Source organism: Pinus tabuliformis, chromosome 5_1, assembly GCF_031772625.1.
Source record: "Pinus tabuliformis cultivar Carrire ecotype Pingquan chromosome 5_1, CPIR1, whole genome shotgun sequence".
Lineage (NCBI taxonomy): Eukaryota > Viridiplantae > Streptophyta > Pinopsida > Pinales > Pinaceae > Pinus > Pinus tabuliformis.
The window spans coordinates 592957514-592973165 of NC_142305.1; the positions used below are offsets into that span (position 1 = coordinate 592957514).

The 15652-nt window shown below is 42.0% G+C and overlaps 1 protein-coding gene across 5 annotated transcripts in view; it reads right to left on the bottom strand.

The window, feature by feature from the left end:
* DEG8 (Trypsin family protein with PDZ domain-containing protein) overlaps positions 1-15652 on the bottom strand; it is a 399215-nt gene that overhangs the window by 246371 nt on the left and 137192 nt on the right. For 4 of the 5 annotated variants that reach the window (XM_089432509.1, XM_089432508.1, XM_089432510.1 and 1 more), the window contains 6 exons: positions 8632-8714; positions 8385-8483; positions 8016-8082; positions 7609-7684; positions 7420-7486; positions 7028-7245 (listed from right to left, as the gene is read on the bottom strand). In XM_089432509.1, coding sequence (XP_089288635.1) covers positions 7028-7245; positions 7420-7486; positions 7609-7684; positions 8016-8082; positions 8385-8483; positions 8632-8714 — 610 coding nt within the window. Of the gene's footprint in view, positions 1-7027; positions 7246-7419; positions 7487-7608; positions 7685-8015; positions 8083-8384; positions 8525-8631; positions 8715-15652 lie in introns of all 5 variants that reach the window. The other variant, XM_089432513.1, reaches the window with a different exon arrangement.

Sequence of the window (15652 nt, forward strand, 5' to 3'; positions counted from 1 at the left end):
TAGCCGTTGGGATCATTTCCTTTATATAGGGTTTTAGGTGGTTATTTCAGATTCATTCGATCTGTGAGTCAGATACTGAAGAAGCTCTCTTGTAAATCTGTTTCTGGTTAATAAAAGAAGACTTTGGGGTCCATATCTTGCTGGTGTTACTCTCTTAAAATGCTGTGAGATTGTTTCATTTTCTGCATATGTTATTTTCAGCCGTTAATAATAGCTTTTTGTAGAGTATTGTGAGCACAGGTATCTTGTTCACTTGCTGGGGTTTGGGTGCTGTTAGGGTTTCTGAAGTAATGGCAGGTATCTCCATTACTTCCTGAGATCTAGCAGCATTTTGCCCTCTTTATTGACAATTGTTTTGAGCTGTGCAGAAAACATCATTGAAGGAAATTTTGTGGGCGTTCGGGGAAGTTCTCGGCTGAACCAGCCAACTCCCGCAAGCATTTTTTGCTGAGCCCAGTTGGATTTGATCCTGGGTCTATCATTCGGTTTATTTTTCTAAGTTTGCATGAGAGATTTTCTGAAGTTCTTCACAATGACGATCTGAAATTTCTGTTCTTTAAAATGTTTTCCGTGCTTACTGCTAAATCTGGCTGTTAAGGGGCCAAATCTGTACATTAATCAGCGGTTTAGGGTTTTAAATTTCTGCTTTATACAATTTTCATTAGGGTTTTCAGTTTTGGTTTGAGGCATATATCATTTTTTGGGTGATTTCATTTCAGGGGCAGGGTACCTCCAGGGTAATGTCTCTCAGTGTCCATTTCTACTAAGGGCGTGATTGCATAGCAAATCTTCTGGCGTGAAATTACTCTGCTCCAGTATTTCAATAGACAGAAATTCTTCAGATCACCGCCGTGGCATGAGGTAGCAAATATGTTCCAGATCAAAATTGTCCACCGCAGAAGTTTTCTCAGCCAGTTATCTCCAGAAACGGCTGAACGCATCTAAAGAGATCACTTTCACCCTGCGGATTGCGCGTAAATGGCACTCTACATTGACTAAAGCTCATTCCCGTCAGCGTGAGCAGGAGGGTTCTGTTTTCTCAGCTCATGGTCTTGAATGCTGTAATGAGATATCAGTTACCGGCTGGAAGAATCGAATAAATTTTACGCTGCCGACAGACAGATCTGCGCAATCGATTCATTATCAAATGAGCGTTGATCTCTTCTCCATTTTGCGTAGCAGACAGTTCACGTCCAGTGCAGCATCGTGCTTTCAATCTCTCGTGGGAATGACTGTATAAAAAGGTTATTCCAACATCGTTTTTAAGCTGCCGACAGTGCCAGATTTGCGTGGAAACAAGGTATTAAACCTCAGGCAAGCTTTAAACAAATCCGCATTCAGCGATCCGTCAAAGATTTTCAGGCCATCACGCAAGTAACAATGCAACTCGTTTTTCGAATTCTGCTGAGAGATATAGCGTAACTCTCAGATTGATTTCGAGTTTCTATCATTCTGCCGTCGACTGCAAAATCCCTTCGCTGAGCTTCGGTGCTAGGTTTCCCTTCCTCCGGTGACCAAGAGACAGTCGTATTGCGGTTAGCGTAGCAGGTAAGTCGAATTTGGGTCCGGAACAGGTAAATCTAGATTTTTTTTTTTTGGTTATATAATGCGTTTTGGGGTTGTGCGTATTCACGTAGGTCATATAGTCATATGGTAAGGTGGATATTTTTTTTGATTTTAAATTGTGTTGCCGTTTTTCCGTTCTGATTTTTTTTTGGGGATAGGCCAGCTTAGATTTAGTTTAGGATTCTAATTTGTTATGTATTTTAATTTCTAGATTTTGATTCTTTTATAGTTTCGTTGTTTATAGAATCATAAAAAAAAAAAAAAAACAATAAAACAAAAAGAAATGTTTACGTTTCAGTCATAGATTTTAATTAGATTTTATTTTGTTTTATTTAGTTTTGTTTTAATTAAGTTTTAATATGTTAGCGTTAGTTAGATTTTGGATTATAATGCTTTAGGTTAGATTTTTAGGTTAGATCTGAATTTGTATTTAGTTTAGGACTTTGTTTAGATTTTAAATTTCTTTTAGTTTTGATTTCATTTATTTTAGATTCGTTCCATTGTATTTTAAATCAAATGAAAAAGGCCAGCGTAGATTTAAAAAATTCGTATAGTTTTGTTGTTTTATTTAAAATAGTTCTCAGTCATTAGATTTAAACTTTGGTTTAATTTTATTTTAGATTTTTATAATTGTTAGATTTTAATTTTAGATTTTTCCTTCCTTTTTTATTTTTATAATATAAAAAAAAAAAAAAAAGATTTTAGATTTAGTTTCATTTTTAAAATAGTTTAGTTTTAGAATAGATTTTAAATTTTAATTTTTTTGATTTTTTGATTTTCATTTTTTTTTTTAAATAAAAAAATAAAAAATAAGAAGATTTATTTATAATTTTTTAGATTTAGTTTTATTTTTATAGTCTAGTTTTAGATAAATTTTAGATTTCATTTTTTACTTTTGCTTTTTTAGTTAAAAAAAAAAAAAAATAAAAAAATTCGAAAAAATATAAAAATTTTGTGGAAATTTTTTAGATCCAGTTATTTTCGGAAATTGTCATATTTTTCATGCTGAGATCTAAATTTTCAAGTCGAGATGCGAAATTGATATCTGGTTAATGGTTTATGATTCATGGTGGTTTAAAGCATTCATCTTTATCTTTTCGAAATTCTCAGTTGCTGGATATCGTTTTCATCATTCTAAGAGCATTGTGATTTAGCTGATGATAGATGATTGTTGTTCATGGTCCATATTTTTATATCATTTAACAAGTAATCGTTTTAACCACAATCTCTTAAGGCACTGGTCTGCTAAATTAATCAAATCCATCGAGTGCTTTTTATATCGTATCTCGTGTCTCCCAACCAACTGGTCGACAGTTGGTCTCATCATCTCACAGGGACTACCCCCCTTAGCCGCGGGAGCCAGGCTTAAACGGAAGGATCGGGGATCAGAGTGACAGCCCCCGGTCTGAGCGTTGTCGTGTCAATCTGCGCGACAACAGAGCACATCCAATGCTACCCCAAATCAACACTCCCTCTTAGCGAGGATTGTCCTCTAGCAATACTCCTCACTGAGTATTACTCTAATCATTCAACATCGGTACCTGTACTGATGGTAGGCCTTCCTGCCCAACATCCTCTGCATTGTTGCCTCCTGCACTGCTGCCCATGGTTCTGCCACAGCCACTGCTGCATCTGTACGACAGCTCCCTCTGCATCCGTGTTGCTACTGATCCTTTCTCCCAACACTGCATTTGCACTGCACCTCCTCTCATCATGTTGCATCGTGCTGCCCACTGTTGCACTGCAACTCAATTATTGAGAAGTAAGTAACTGATCTCCCAAACTGACCTCCATGTTGGGCTAGAGACACCCACTGATGCTAAAACTCCCTCTGCCGCTGACAAGTGCTCCCTACATCTCGCACCGTTGCACACCTCTCTGTGCCATCCTACACTGTTGCAACACTCCTGTGCCTCTCGCACTGTTGCAGCCTGCTAGCCTTGCGCTGTCTCGAGACTCTTGCACGGTAGCTTTCTCTGTGGCTCCATCTGCATCTATCTCTACCCGACTCAGCCAATCCTGCTACTCCTCTTCGGGACTCCCATAGCAAGGTCTAATCCAAAAGGCTGGGTACCTCAAGGATCCTGCCCCTCATCACCTTTAGTCCGCCTAACTACAGCTCAATGTCTCCCCACTTCTTCCCAAGTGGCGCGTGTGCACTCATGGCACAATCATCGTCTATCAAAACTTCCTTCTCTGCCCGTGTTGGCGCTGCCTTAGTCTCGGAAGACTCTCCCTTACTTTTCTTCCTTGGACATTGGGTCGCATAATGACCCAGCTACCCATAGTGGAAGCACTTGATCTTGGAGAGATCTTTCTTCTTCCACTTCTCCTGCTTTCCCTCAAATGCTAGGGCCACATCCTCCTCCTCCTGCTTGATCTTGATCCCTTTGCTATTGCTACCTGTCTTCAACTGTCGTCTGATCTCTTCCTAGCGAAGAGTTGCCCACATCTCGTCCCACGGTGGGAGAGTCCCTCTTCCCAGGTTACTCTGGACAAATACTTCCCAATCTTCTGAGACCGCATTTAGGGTTGTCTCACCATAAGCTCCTGGTCCGGTGTCGCTCCTATAGTAGTTAATTGGTCTCGGATCTCATTCAGTCCTCTGAGGAAAGTGTCAATCAATTGACCCTTCTTCATCTGATACAACCTCATCTGGTTCTTGAGCAGCATTCTTCTCTGCACAGAAGTATGCTAGTACAGCTTCTTGAGAGCCTGCCACATTTCAAATGTCGTTTCCTTCTCGGCTATATGTGGTACCACATGATCCTTGACCACGTCAAGGATAATGCACTTGGCCCTTGCCATCGCCTCTTCGTACAAGTCATTATCATTGGGGTCGACTGGGACAATTATTACCTTCAAGGCAAAGTTCTTGACACGATTCATGTCAAGCATTGATAAGATTATGGCCTTCCAAACTGCGAAGTTCAATGCTCCGTCCATTCTATCCTGGTCTCTTACCCCGTGTAGTGCCATGATGTTCTTGTATTTCCCTCCTGGAAGTTCTCTGTTCGACTCCTCTGAGTCTCTACTTCCCGTCTGGAAGTTCTCTTCTGGACTCCCTCTGAGTCCTGATTTCCCTCCTGGAAATCCTTTTGCCGCTTGTTGAGATGCCCCCTACTCTGATTGACTTGTTCAGCTGCACTTCTGATCCGGGTTCCTCGGCTAGAAACCCTCAATAACAACTCCTCTGGCCCTTCTCTGTTAGGTATTGTTCTAACTACAGTACCTCACCAACTCCACTCCGCAATATTCCTGCAAGCCTTCTAGACCCTAGGAACTGCCTCTCTGTGAACTGCGTCAGCCCTCTGTGCCTCACGTTGGCTTTGCGTCACCCCGAATGGGTCTGCGTCAACCCTGGGATGCCCTGCGTCAGCCCTCTGCATCAACAACGCTAGCCTCTCTGATGCTCTGTGCAGTTCCCGACTTCTTCTGCGTGGCTCTGGTTGGCTCTGCGTCACACTTCATTGACTTCTGCGCTGCTAGAAATAGCTTTTTTTACCTCGGGACAACTGTTTTTTGTTGTTATTACTCCGCTCGGCTGATGTCCTTTAGTCCTCCTATGATCTACAATCACGCTCTGATACCATGTTGAAGTTTCTAAGTCTACTTAGTTAGAAACCCTGTAGGCACTCTATCTGATTTATTCCTATCTACTTGTAATTTTCCTTAACAAGTTAGTTACAATGTAAATACTGAAAATAAACACTAGTGCATGCTCAACATATTACAAATCAACAACTAAAAGAAACAAGAACAAACACACCATATGACACCATTATTTTTGGACTAATGTCCCCGAAAAAACCCAATGTGGGAAAACCGGTGCAGCTATCTGAGGGTTTTCTTATTAAGCAATATCAGAGTACAATCTGGGTGCCGAAACTGGCCTACCCAACAGAGAATTTCCTTGGCAGTAATACCTCTCAGTTTCTGACAAATCTACTAGCTGAAACCCCGGATAATCCTTCCGGCAGCTACTCAGCACCAATCTGCCCCAGAAAACCCAACGTCTGCCCAATCTAGACTGTGTCAGCCTCTCCTAGCCCAGTGTTGGCCCTGCGTCAGCCTATCTTGGCCTACGTTAGCCCCGGGAAGCCCTGCATCAGCTCTCTGACCCTCTGTGTCAGCTACCTGGCCTCTCTGGTGCTCTGCGCAGCACTTAGCTGCCTCTGCATGGCCCTACGTGAGCACTGGCTGCTCTTGCGTCACTTTCTCTGGCTGCTTTGCTGCTCTCCCGGCATTATCTCTGCCTCTCTGTCTCTCTGTACTAAATGCCCCTCAGTTGCTCTCCCGATCATTGATTCTATCTCTCTTAGCAAACCCTGCTCTAGAGAATAAAATAACTGATCACTCTGGTGTGTTCTCCAAGTGACCCTCAAGCCTCCTCTTATACTTTTCCTGTTGACATATCAACGGCCGAGATTAAGTCCCTAATCAACGACTAATATTAGATCCGGCTTGATCCATGTCTTTTCGACCATTCTAACACAGATTCATATTAATACACATTAATATTTTATTTTTCCTAAGTTTAGACTTAGGGACTCCATTAAAAATATTAATTATTTTAATATCTCCTGATCTGTTTAGAATCTGCCCAAACTCTTTTTGGATATTGGAGATCTCATGTGCCCCAACCTCTCCACCAAATTTTGTGGCTAGAGCACATCCGATGCTACCCCAAATCAACACCATAATACATATAGTCGTATTTTCATTATAATCTCCTCTTAATGAGCAGACTTTGATTGGGTATTCATTGTTGACTATTTTGGATTTATTGGAACATTCTGATGTACTATTGATGGACAGAATCTCTCTCTCATAAGGAAAGAATTTTTGGGTTTTCCCCCTGTGGGTTTTTCCCTGGCTGTGAGCCTAATCTTGGTGTCTCGTCTCTTGCTTATTGTCTATTGTTCATTGTCTACTGTGATCTCCATTTACTGCTTGTGTTGAAGATTTTTGTTGAAGCTTTTCATGTAGAGCTACCTGTTAACTAAAGTATAAAGAAGGAACTGTTTGTATCAATAGAAGTAGTCGATTGTGAAAAACTATTCTAGTCATCACACCACTAGAATCTCGGGTGCATGTTTGTTTTAATGAATAATATGGTAACAAGTTGTCTTTATGGTGCCCATTTCTTTGTCAGCAAGTTGAAGACTATTACAAGTGGTTTGAAAATGGGAACAATTCTCAGATCCACAGATTCGAGCTAACAAATTATTTTTCCAAAAAATCCACTAATCTAGATGTGTATATACTATCAGAAGATGAATCAGAATAGTATCCTTACCTATAATTACTAATAGAAGCCTTTTATTGATCCAGTTGATAGATTTGATTTAAAAAACAAACTACAGGGATAAATTATAATATGGTAGAAATCTCTTATAAATTCATTTGTAGAGAAGTGGGGGAAATGAATGCAGGTGGGTCCCTAAGTTTATTTACCAACCTATTGCCAGGATTGATGGCTGCATCAGTCTGAATACCCCCACTTATAGTCACGCCTGCTTGACTAAATATCTCACGGTTCAATCCGCTAAGTACCCCAGCAGTCAAAGTGTGATCAAAACCAAATGGGTTACCAATTGCAAAGCATCGTTGACCTACTTTAAGTTTATAGGACTGCCCAGATTCAACTGCCCGCAGGATCTCCTGAGGGGCATCCACCTGAAGACACACAAAAAGAATGTTCATCTGCAGAAGAACGTTTCATTTTATCCCTGGATATTTTACAGGGCATAATATGCTTGTCTACGAATTCATCTTGTCCACATATTTGAAGTCATTGTGATCAGCATCAAATACAAAAAGGATAAGGCAGTAGAATGTAAATATAAATACCTTCAAGACAGCAAGATCTTTTGTGCGGTCTGCACCAACCAATGTACCCTCAAAACTCTTTTGAACCCTTGATCAAAGAACGGAGAAAAATACTGAATTTCATTGAGTTGAGTGCAGAATAAATTTGAATAAATAAGAATATTTATTCTTCAATACATACAATGATGAGTATAGATAATAACAGCTCACCCATCAAATGCAAGAATATTAACCTGGGCAACCACTTGATCACGCCTGGGATTTTTTGAGAGGGCATTACCAATCACTGAGAAATTTGACAAAGCAAACACAGTTTGATGCTCAGCCAAAGTAACATGCAATCAAAGATGATGATTCCCCTGACCAATCAAAATTTTATGCCCAAGTTTATAACAAAAAGAGAGAATATTTTTTTGACAGCTGAACAAAGTGCCAACGTTGAAATTCTTTAGATGTTCATGGAATTCAGAAAATTTGAATCTCACAGTATTTAGCAGCAACAAATCAGCTTCACTACTGAATATCCCCAATGGCTTCTTTTATCCCTTTATTCTAAAATGTAAATTTAGAACTTCACAACCAACTTCTAACTAAAGAGTTTGCAATCTCATTATTACCATGATAGTTGGTCACAATATGCCCTTGCTCATCCCAAACTACTCCAGAACCATTTCCTTCAGGAACCTGGGGACATAAATACTCGAATTATAAAGAGAATGGGCAACCAACTTGGAATATCATCATAGATAATCATCAAATAAATATAACATGATATAAAACATCCATCAAAAATGTGAATGGCGGTGACCTGCACACAGACTGCAAGGGTTTTATGAATTATGTATGTCATCATTGCAGTCACCTTCAAAGAAAAGCCAGCTTTAATGCATCTTTATCCTATTGTGAACGAAGACTAATTTCAAATAAAACAAAATTCAAGAGAAGAAACCCTGTATCCATGTACATTTGTCAGATGGAATACTAACCTCAATCATTCCTGTCATGTTCAATTGCGGGCGTAGGGTTACATCAAAAATATTCACCACAGAATAGGTGTTCCTTTCAAAAATCTCCACAGTTCTTTCCTGGCAAGAGCAAATCTATTTAGGCGTTGACATAGGGGCATCTGTACATCACAAAATTGCAATTTTCTCTATTTTTCATTTTATTGTTTCCAAAGTTGTCCCCTTAAACATGAAAGGAAAAAGATTAATCCAGGAAAAGCAATCTTGCCTCAGATTGAAAAAGTTCCCCGGTGGGGGAGATCTGTCGTGTCACCTCTTCAACAGTCACTGTAGGATCACCTAGAGCATGTGCTGTAAACAGACACGATAATATCCAATATGAGAAAGATACTGGTGAAGGACTTAGTTGTGAAGATTCACCTTTCCACCATTTTGAGAATATAAATACTTCTAAGGCACAAAGTAGAATAAGGAATATATTGCATTCTTTCTCAATCAAACAAAAAGTAAAGAAGTAAAGCACAAACACACTATTGATTGAAATGTATCTTGTAAAAAGGACAGAAAAGAACTAGGCAATTTGCGAGAATCCTTAGAGTTGTCTGTAACTGATGCTATTGGAAAATCTCAAATGAAAGCTCTAACCAGTTGTTTGATGAAGACTAAATTTAAGTCTTTGATTGTGAGGGATGCTACTAGGACAAACAAAGAACACATTGCTGTAGTTTTGTCAATTGACATATGTTAAATGTCCTTGCAAAATTTGAAGGTCAGCAGCTTTCAGTTAAGAGTATTTGCATATATTGTTTGGAATAGTAGCTATTGGTGTCATTACCCCTCACATCATGAGAGACCTTACAGTCGTGATTTTTATCATGACAATTGTGATTTTCATCATACCGCTTGTGATTTTCATCACGATTCACAATACAGTTCTACATGTGATTATCATCGCACATGCCAGAGGTTTGTAGGATGATGCTGATATGACATTTAATAGACATGGGGATTGTTTATAGTGACCACACTTTCCTCAACACTTCCTTTGTGACACTGCGAACTGTGAGAATTTCTGAATCTACACATCAGAAATCCTACTGCAATCACTGGTTTATCATCTCCTACTTGTTTTTTACATTCAACAAGTTATTTAATTATATAAACAGTGATGAAAACACTATTGCAGAATACACATACATACAGATCATAAACTGAAAATAGAATGAGACAATCACACAAGGGACACCATTATTTTTGGACAATCATCCCCGGAAAAACCCAATTCGGGAAAACCAGTGCAGCATATAGAGGGTTTGTATTATTAAGCAGATTTCTGAATACAACTAGGGTGCCAAATCCGGCTCACCCAACAGAGAATAAACCCGGCAGAAGTACCTCTATCCAGAGACAGATGAACAAACCCCACAGGTGACTGTGTTGTTCCCAGTGCTAGGCAGTGATGGCTGCTCCAAGCTCTGTGTTGGAACTGCGTCACCTCCTCTAGGAGTTGCATCACTGTGACACTGCGTCAGAGCTCTCCTTTTGCATCAGAGCTCTCCTTTTGCGTCAGAGCTCTCCCTCTGCGTCACTGCGTCATTACGTCAGAGCTCTCCCTCTGCGTCAGAGCGACACCTAGTGCTTCTCTGCCTCTCTGCCACTGTTGATAATATCGGCGATATTCGAAAATATCGCGATATTTTCGACAAAACGATATATCGCCGAGAAAATATCGCGATATTTTCTGTTTTGAAAATATCGCAATATTTTCAAAATATCGGCAAATATCGGCAAAATATCGCGATATTTTGAAAATATCGGCTATATTTAAAAATCTGAAAAAATTATTTTTTATGCTTGCCGATATTTGCCAAAAATTTGCCGATATTTTAGCCGATATTGCCGATAAGATATTTTCTGGACCCTCGCCAACATTTTGCCGATACCGATATTTTCAACACTGCTCTCTGCTATGTATTCTTGGCCTTGGACTGAAGTCCCTCTACCAAACTACCCCTCTCACTGCAACAGATCACTTGTTCGATTTTCTCAGCAAACCTCGCCCCAAAAAAATCGAACTAACTGATCTCTCAAGTGTATCTCCAACTGACCCTCAAGCCTCCTCTTATACTTTTCTTGTTGATGAAGCAACAAACGAGATTAAGTCCTTAATCAACGGCTAAGATTAAAACATACTTGATCCTCATCACTTAGAAGTTTCTCCCCCATATTCTTATTAATGCCCATTAATATTTTTATTTTCCTAAGTTTTGACTTAGGAACCTATTAAAAATATTAATTATTTTAATAACTCCTCATCCGGGTGGAATTTCTCAAAACGATTTCTGGGTTCTAGAGATCTCATGTGTTTTAGCCCCTCCACAAAATTTCAAAGCTAGAGCACATTCGATGCTACCCAAAATCAACACTCCCTCTTAGCGAAAAATGTGCTCTAGCAATACTTCCCCATAGAAGCATTACACTGATCTACTGCATCGGTCCTCTATGCTGCTGATGCTCGGCCTGATGCCCCTCATCCACTACACCGTTGCTTCCTGTACTGCTGCCCATGACTATACCACTACCACTGCTACATATGTACTATAGCTCCCTCTCAAAATGTTGCCTCACGCTGCCCATAGCACTCCCTTTGCTAATTACTGCACTGCAACTCAGTTGCTGAGAAGTAAGCAATTGAAACTTCACCTAAAAACTGACCTGCTGGTCAGTATGGATGCTTCGTGATGCTGAAGCTACCTTTGCTGCTAATCTGCGCTCACCCTTTGTTGCTACTGCGTTGCTGCAAACTTCTATGTGCCACTCACACTGCTACAACATCCATTGCGTTGCCTCAGACTTTGACACTCTAGCTCTGCCATTGTCGCTCCATCACACCTCGCTCCAACCGAAACCCGTCATTTTGCTACTGTCGTTAAGGGCTCCCGTAGCCGTATGTGATCCAAGAGTTTGGGCACCTCAAGGATCCTACCCCTCCATGCAGTCCTCTCGACTACAACTTCATGTCGCCCCACCTCTTCTCCAGAGGCACATCAGCACTCATGGCACAAGCGCCATCCTCACCTTCCCTGTCATCTTTCGCTGGAGCAGCATTCGATTCAGAAGCTTCCTCCTTGCCCTTCTTCTAAGGGCACTGAGTGTCATACTGTCCAAGTTCCCACACTTGAAGCATCTGACCTTGGAAATATCCTTTTGTTGGAATTCCTAAGTCTAACTGGTACAAATCCTTCCTGTACTCTCTGATTTATTTCTTCCTACTTGTCTTGTTAATTAACAAGTTATTTACCATGTAAACACTGAAAATAAATACAAGTACAGTCTCAACACATACAGATCACAACTGAAGGAAAAACAAACACACAAGTGACACCGTTATTTTTGGACTAATGTCCCCAAAAAACCCAATGCGGGAAAACCAATGCAGCTATCTAAGGGTTTTGTTATTAAGCAGTTTCATAATACAATCTGGGTGTCAAAAATGGCTCACCCAATAGAGAATGCCCTCGGCAGTAGTACCTCTCAATCAGAGATAGATATCAACCCCAATCTACTCCTCGCAATCTCCCAACGTCAGCCTCTAGGGTTTGTGTCAGCCTCTCTGGCCTAGCATCAGCCTCTCTAGCCCAGCGTCAGCCTCTCGGGGCTCTGTGTCAGCCTCTAGAGCCTTTGCCTCTCCCATGCTGGCCCTCCTCAGGCTCTGTGCAACTCCTGGCTGCCTCTGCGTGGCCTCTCGCTGCTTCTGCGTGGCCTCTAGCTGGCTCTGTGTCAACCCTCTCTCGGCTTCTGCGTTGATGCTCTCGATACTATCTTTGCCTCTCTGATACTGCATTCACTACCCCTCAGCTGCAACTCTGATCACTTCTTCAATTTCCTCGGCAAGCCCTGCCCCTTCAAACCTCCTCTTATACTTTTCTCATTGACAATTCAATGGCCGAGATTAAGTCCCTAATCAACGGCTAAGATTAGATTTGGCTTGATCCATGACTTTTAGACCATTCTAACTCAGTTTTATATTAATTCACATTAATATTTTATTTTCCCTAAGTTTAGACTTAGAACCTCCATTAAAAATATTAATTATTTTAATATCTCCCAAATTGATTAGATTCTACCCAAACCATTTCTGGGTATTAGAGATCTTATGTGCTTTAGCCTCTCCACCAATTTTTGTGGCCAGAGCACATCCGATGCTACCCCAAATCAACACTCCCTCTTAGCGAGGACTGTGTTCTAGTAATACTCTTCACTGAGCATCACCCTGATCATTCGGCATCGATCCCTATGTTGATGCTAGGCTTGTTGCCCAACATCCTCTATATTGTTGCCCATGGCCCTACCAGTGCCACGACTGCATCTGCACTGCAACCCCTCTCATCATGCTACATCATGCTGCCCATAGCACTACCACTGCTAACTGTTGCACTGCAACTCAGTTACTGAGAAGTAAGTAACTGATCTCCCAACTCTGACATCTCGCCAGGCTAGAAATACTCTGATGCTAAAGCTCCCTTTGTCACTCCATCCGCATCCGTCTCTACCGACATCCGCCAGTCCTGCTACTCCTCTTTAGGGCTCCCGTAGCAAGGTCTAGTCCAAGAGGTTGGGTACTTCGAGGATCTTGCCCCTCATCACCTGTAGTCTGTCTGACTACAACTCGATGTCTCCCCACTTCCTCTTAAGTGGCGTATAAGCACTCATGGCACAGTCATCATCTGTCTCCACTTCTTCTTTCGCCATTGCTGGCGCAACCTTGGTCTCAGAAGCTTCTCCCTTGCTTTTCTTCCTCGGACATTGGCTCGCATAGTGACCCAGTTCCCCACAGTGGAAGCATTTGACCTTGGAGAGGTCCTTCTTCTGTTTCTCCCACTTTCCCTCAGATGCTAGGGTAGCACCCTCCTCTTCCTCCTTGATTCTGACCCCCTTGTCGCTGCTTCCCGCCTTGGTTAGCCTTCTGATCTCTTCTTGACGAAGAGCCGCCCACAGTTCCTCCCAATCTGGAAGGGTCGACCTGCCCAGTATGCTCTGGACAAATACCTACCAATTCTCTGAGACTGCGTTCAATGCAGTCCTCACCAACATCTCCCCATCCGGCGTGGCCCCTATGGAAGTTAGTTGATCCCAGATCTCCTTCAATTGACCAAGGAAGGTGTCTATCTGTTCTCCCTTCTTCATCTGGTATGACCACAGCTAATTTTCTAGTAGCATCTTCCTCTGCACGGAAGTATGTTGATACAATTTCATCAGGGCCTCCCACATCGCATTTGTCGTGCCCCTTTCGGCAATATGTAGTACTACATGGTCCTTGACCCTGTCAAGGATGATGCTCTTGGCCCTAGCCATTGCCTCCTCGTACTTTTCATTCTCAACCAGGTCAACTGGGATCGCTATTATGTTCAAGGTGACATGCTTGAGACGATTCCTGTCTAGAACGGACAAGATCCTGGCCTTCCAGACTACGAAGTTTGAGGCTCCATCCAATCTGTCCTGATCTCTTACCCCATTCACTGCCATTTCGCTACACCTTTTTCGACTCTTCCAAGTCTCTCTACTCCCCTCCTAGAAGTTCTCGGTGTGACTCCCTCTGAGCCTCGATTTCCCTCCTGGAAACCCCTCTGCCAATGTCGAGATGCCCCCACTCCGATCGTTAATGCAGTTGCACCACTGATATGGATTTCTTGACTAGAAATCCTCGGGAGCAACTCCCTCCTCCTTGATCTTGCCCTGTTAGGTACTGTTTTGACCCTAGTATCCCACCAGCTTCATTCCACAACTTTATCCACAGCCTCCTATGCCCCAGAAAACTGAAGGTTAGAGCCTCTAGGCTCTACGCAATCTCGGCACCAACAAAATCCACACCTCCTGGCCACGAGCATCAATCCTTCTTAACTGACAAAGGTGATCAAGCACTGCGTAGGTCAAGTCTGCTCCTCTCTGCCACTGTGCAGGTCCTCTTCCCGGCTCAAATTGATGACGCAGGCACTGCGTCACCCCTTCCTTGCTGCTTTTTCGCTGGGAACAGCTTCTGTCACTCGGGACAGTTGTTTCTGTTGCTACTACTCTGCTCGATTGATGCCCTCAGTTATCCTATGATCTGCAACGACGCTCTGATACCATGTTGGAATTTCTAAGTCTAACTGTTACAAAGCCTTCCTATACTCTCTGATTTATTTATTCCTACTTGTTTTGTTAATTAACAAGTTATTTACCATGTAAATATTGAAAATAAATACAAGTATAGTCTCAACACATACAGATCATCAACTGAAGGAAAAACAAGCACACAAGTGACACCGTTATTTTTGGACTAATGTCCCCGAAAAAACCCAATGTGGGAACACTAGTACAGCTATTTAAGTGTTTTATTATTAAGCAGTTTCAAAATACAATCTGGGTGCCAGAAATGGCTCACCCAACAGAGAATGCCATCGACAATAGTACCTCTCAATCGGAGACAGATATCAGCGCCAATCTGCTCCTTGAAATCTCCCAGTGTCAGCCTCTAGGGTCTGTGTCAGCCTCTCTGGCCCAGCATCAGCCTCTCTATCCCAACGTCAGCCTCTCTGGCCCAATGTCAACCTCTCGGGGCTCTGCGTCAGCCTCTGCCTCTCCCACGCTGGCCCTCCTCAGGCTCTACGCACCTCCTGGCTGCCTCTGCATGGCCTCTGGCTGCTTTTTGCGTGGCCTCTAGCTGGCTCTGCATCAACCCTCTCCTAGATTCTACGTTGATTCTCCTGTCACTATATTTGCCTCTCTGCTACTGCATTCACTGCCCCTCAACTGCAACTCTGATCACTCCTTCGATTTCCTCAGCAAGCCCTGCCCCAGAAAATCGAATTCTTGATCGACTCGGTGTATTCTCCAAGTGACCCTCAAGCCTCTTCTTATAATTTTCTTGTTGACAATTCAACGATCGAGATTAAATCCCTAATCAACGGCTAAGATTATATCTGGCTTGATCCATGACTTTTGGACCATTCTAACTCAGTTTTATATTAATTCACATTACTATTTTATTTTCCCTAAGTTTAGACTTAGGGACTCCATTAAAAATATTAATTATTTTAATATCTCCCAAACTGGTTAGATTTTGCCCAAACCATTTCTGAGTATTGGAGATCTTATGTGCTTTAGCCTCTCCACCCATTTTCGTGGCTAGAGCACATCTGATGCTACCCCGAATCAATACCTTCTTCTTTTTCTTTTGTTGCCCTTGTTGTCCCGGTGATGTGAGAGTCGCATCCTCCTCCTCCTCCTTCTTGACCCGAGCTCCTTTG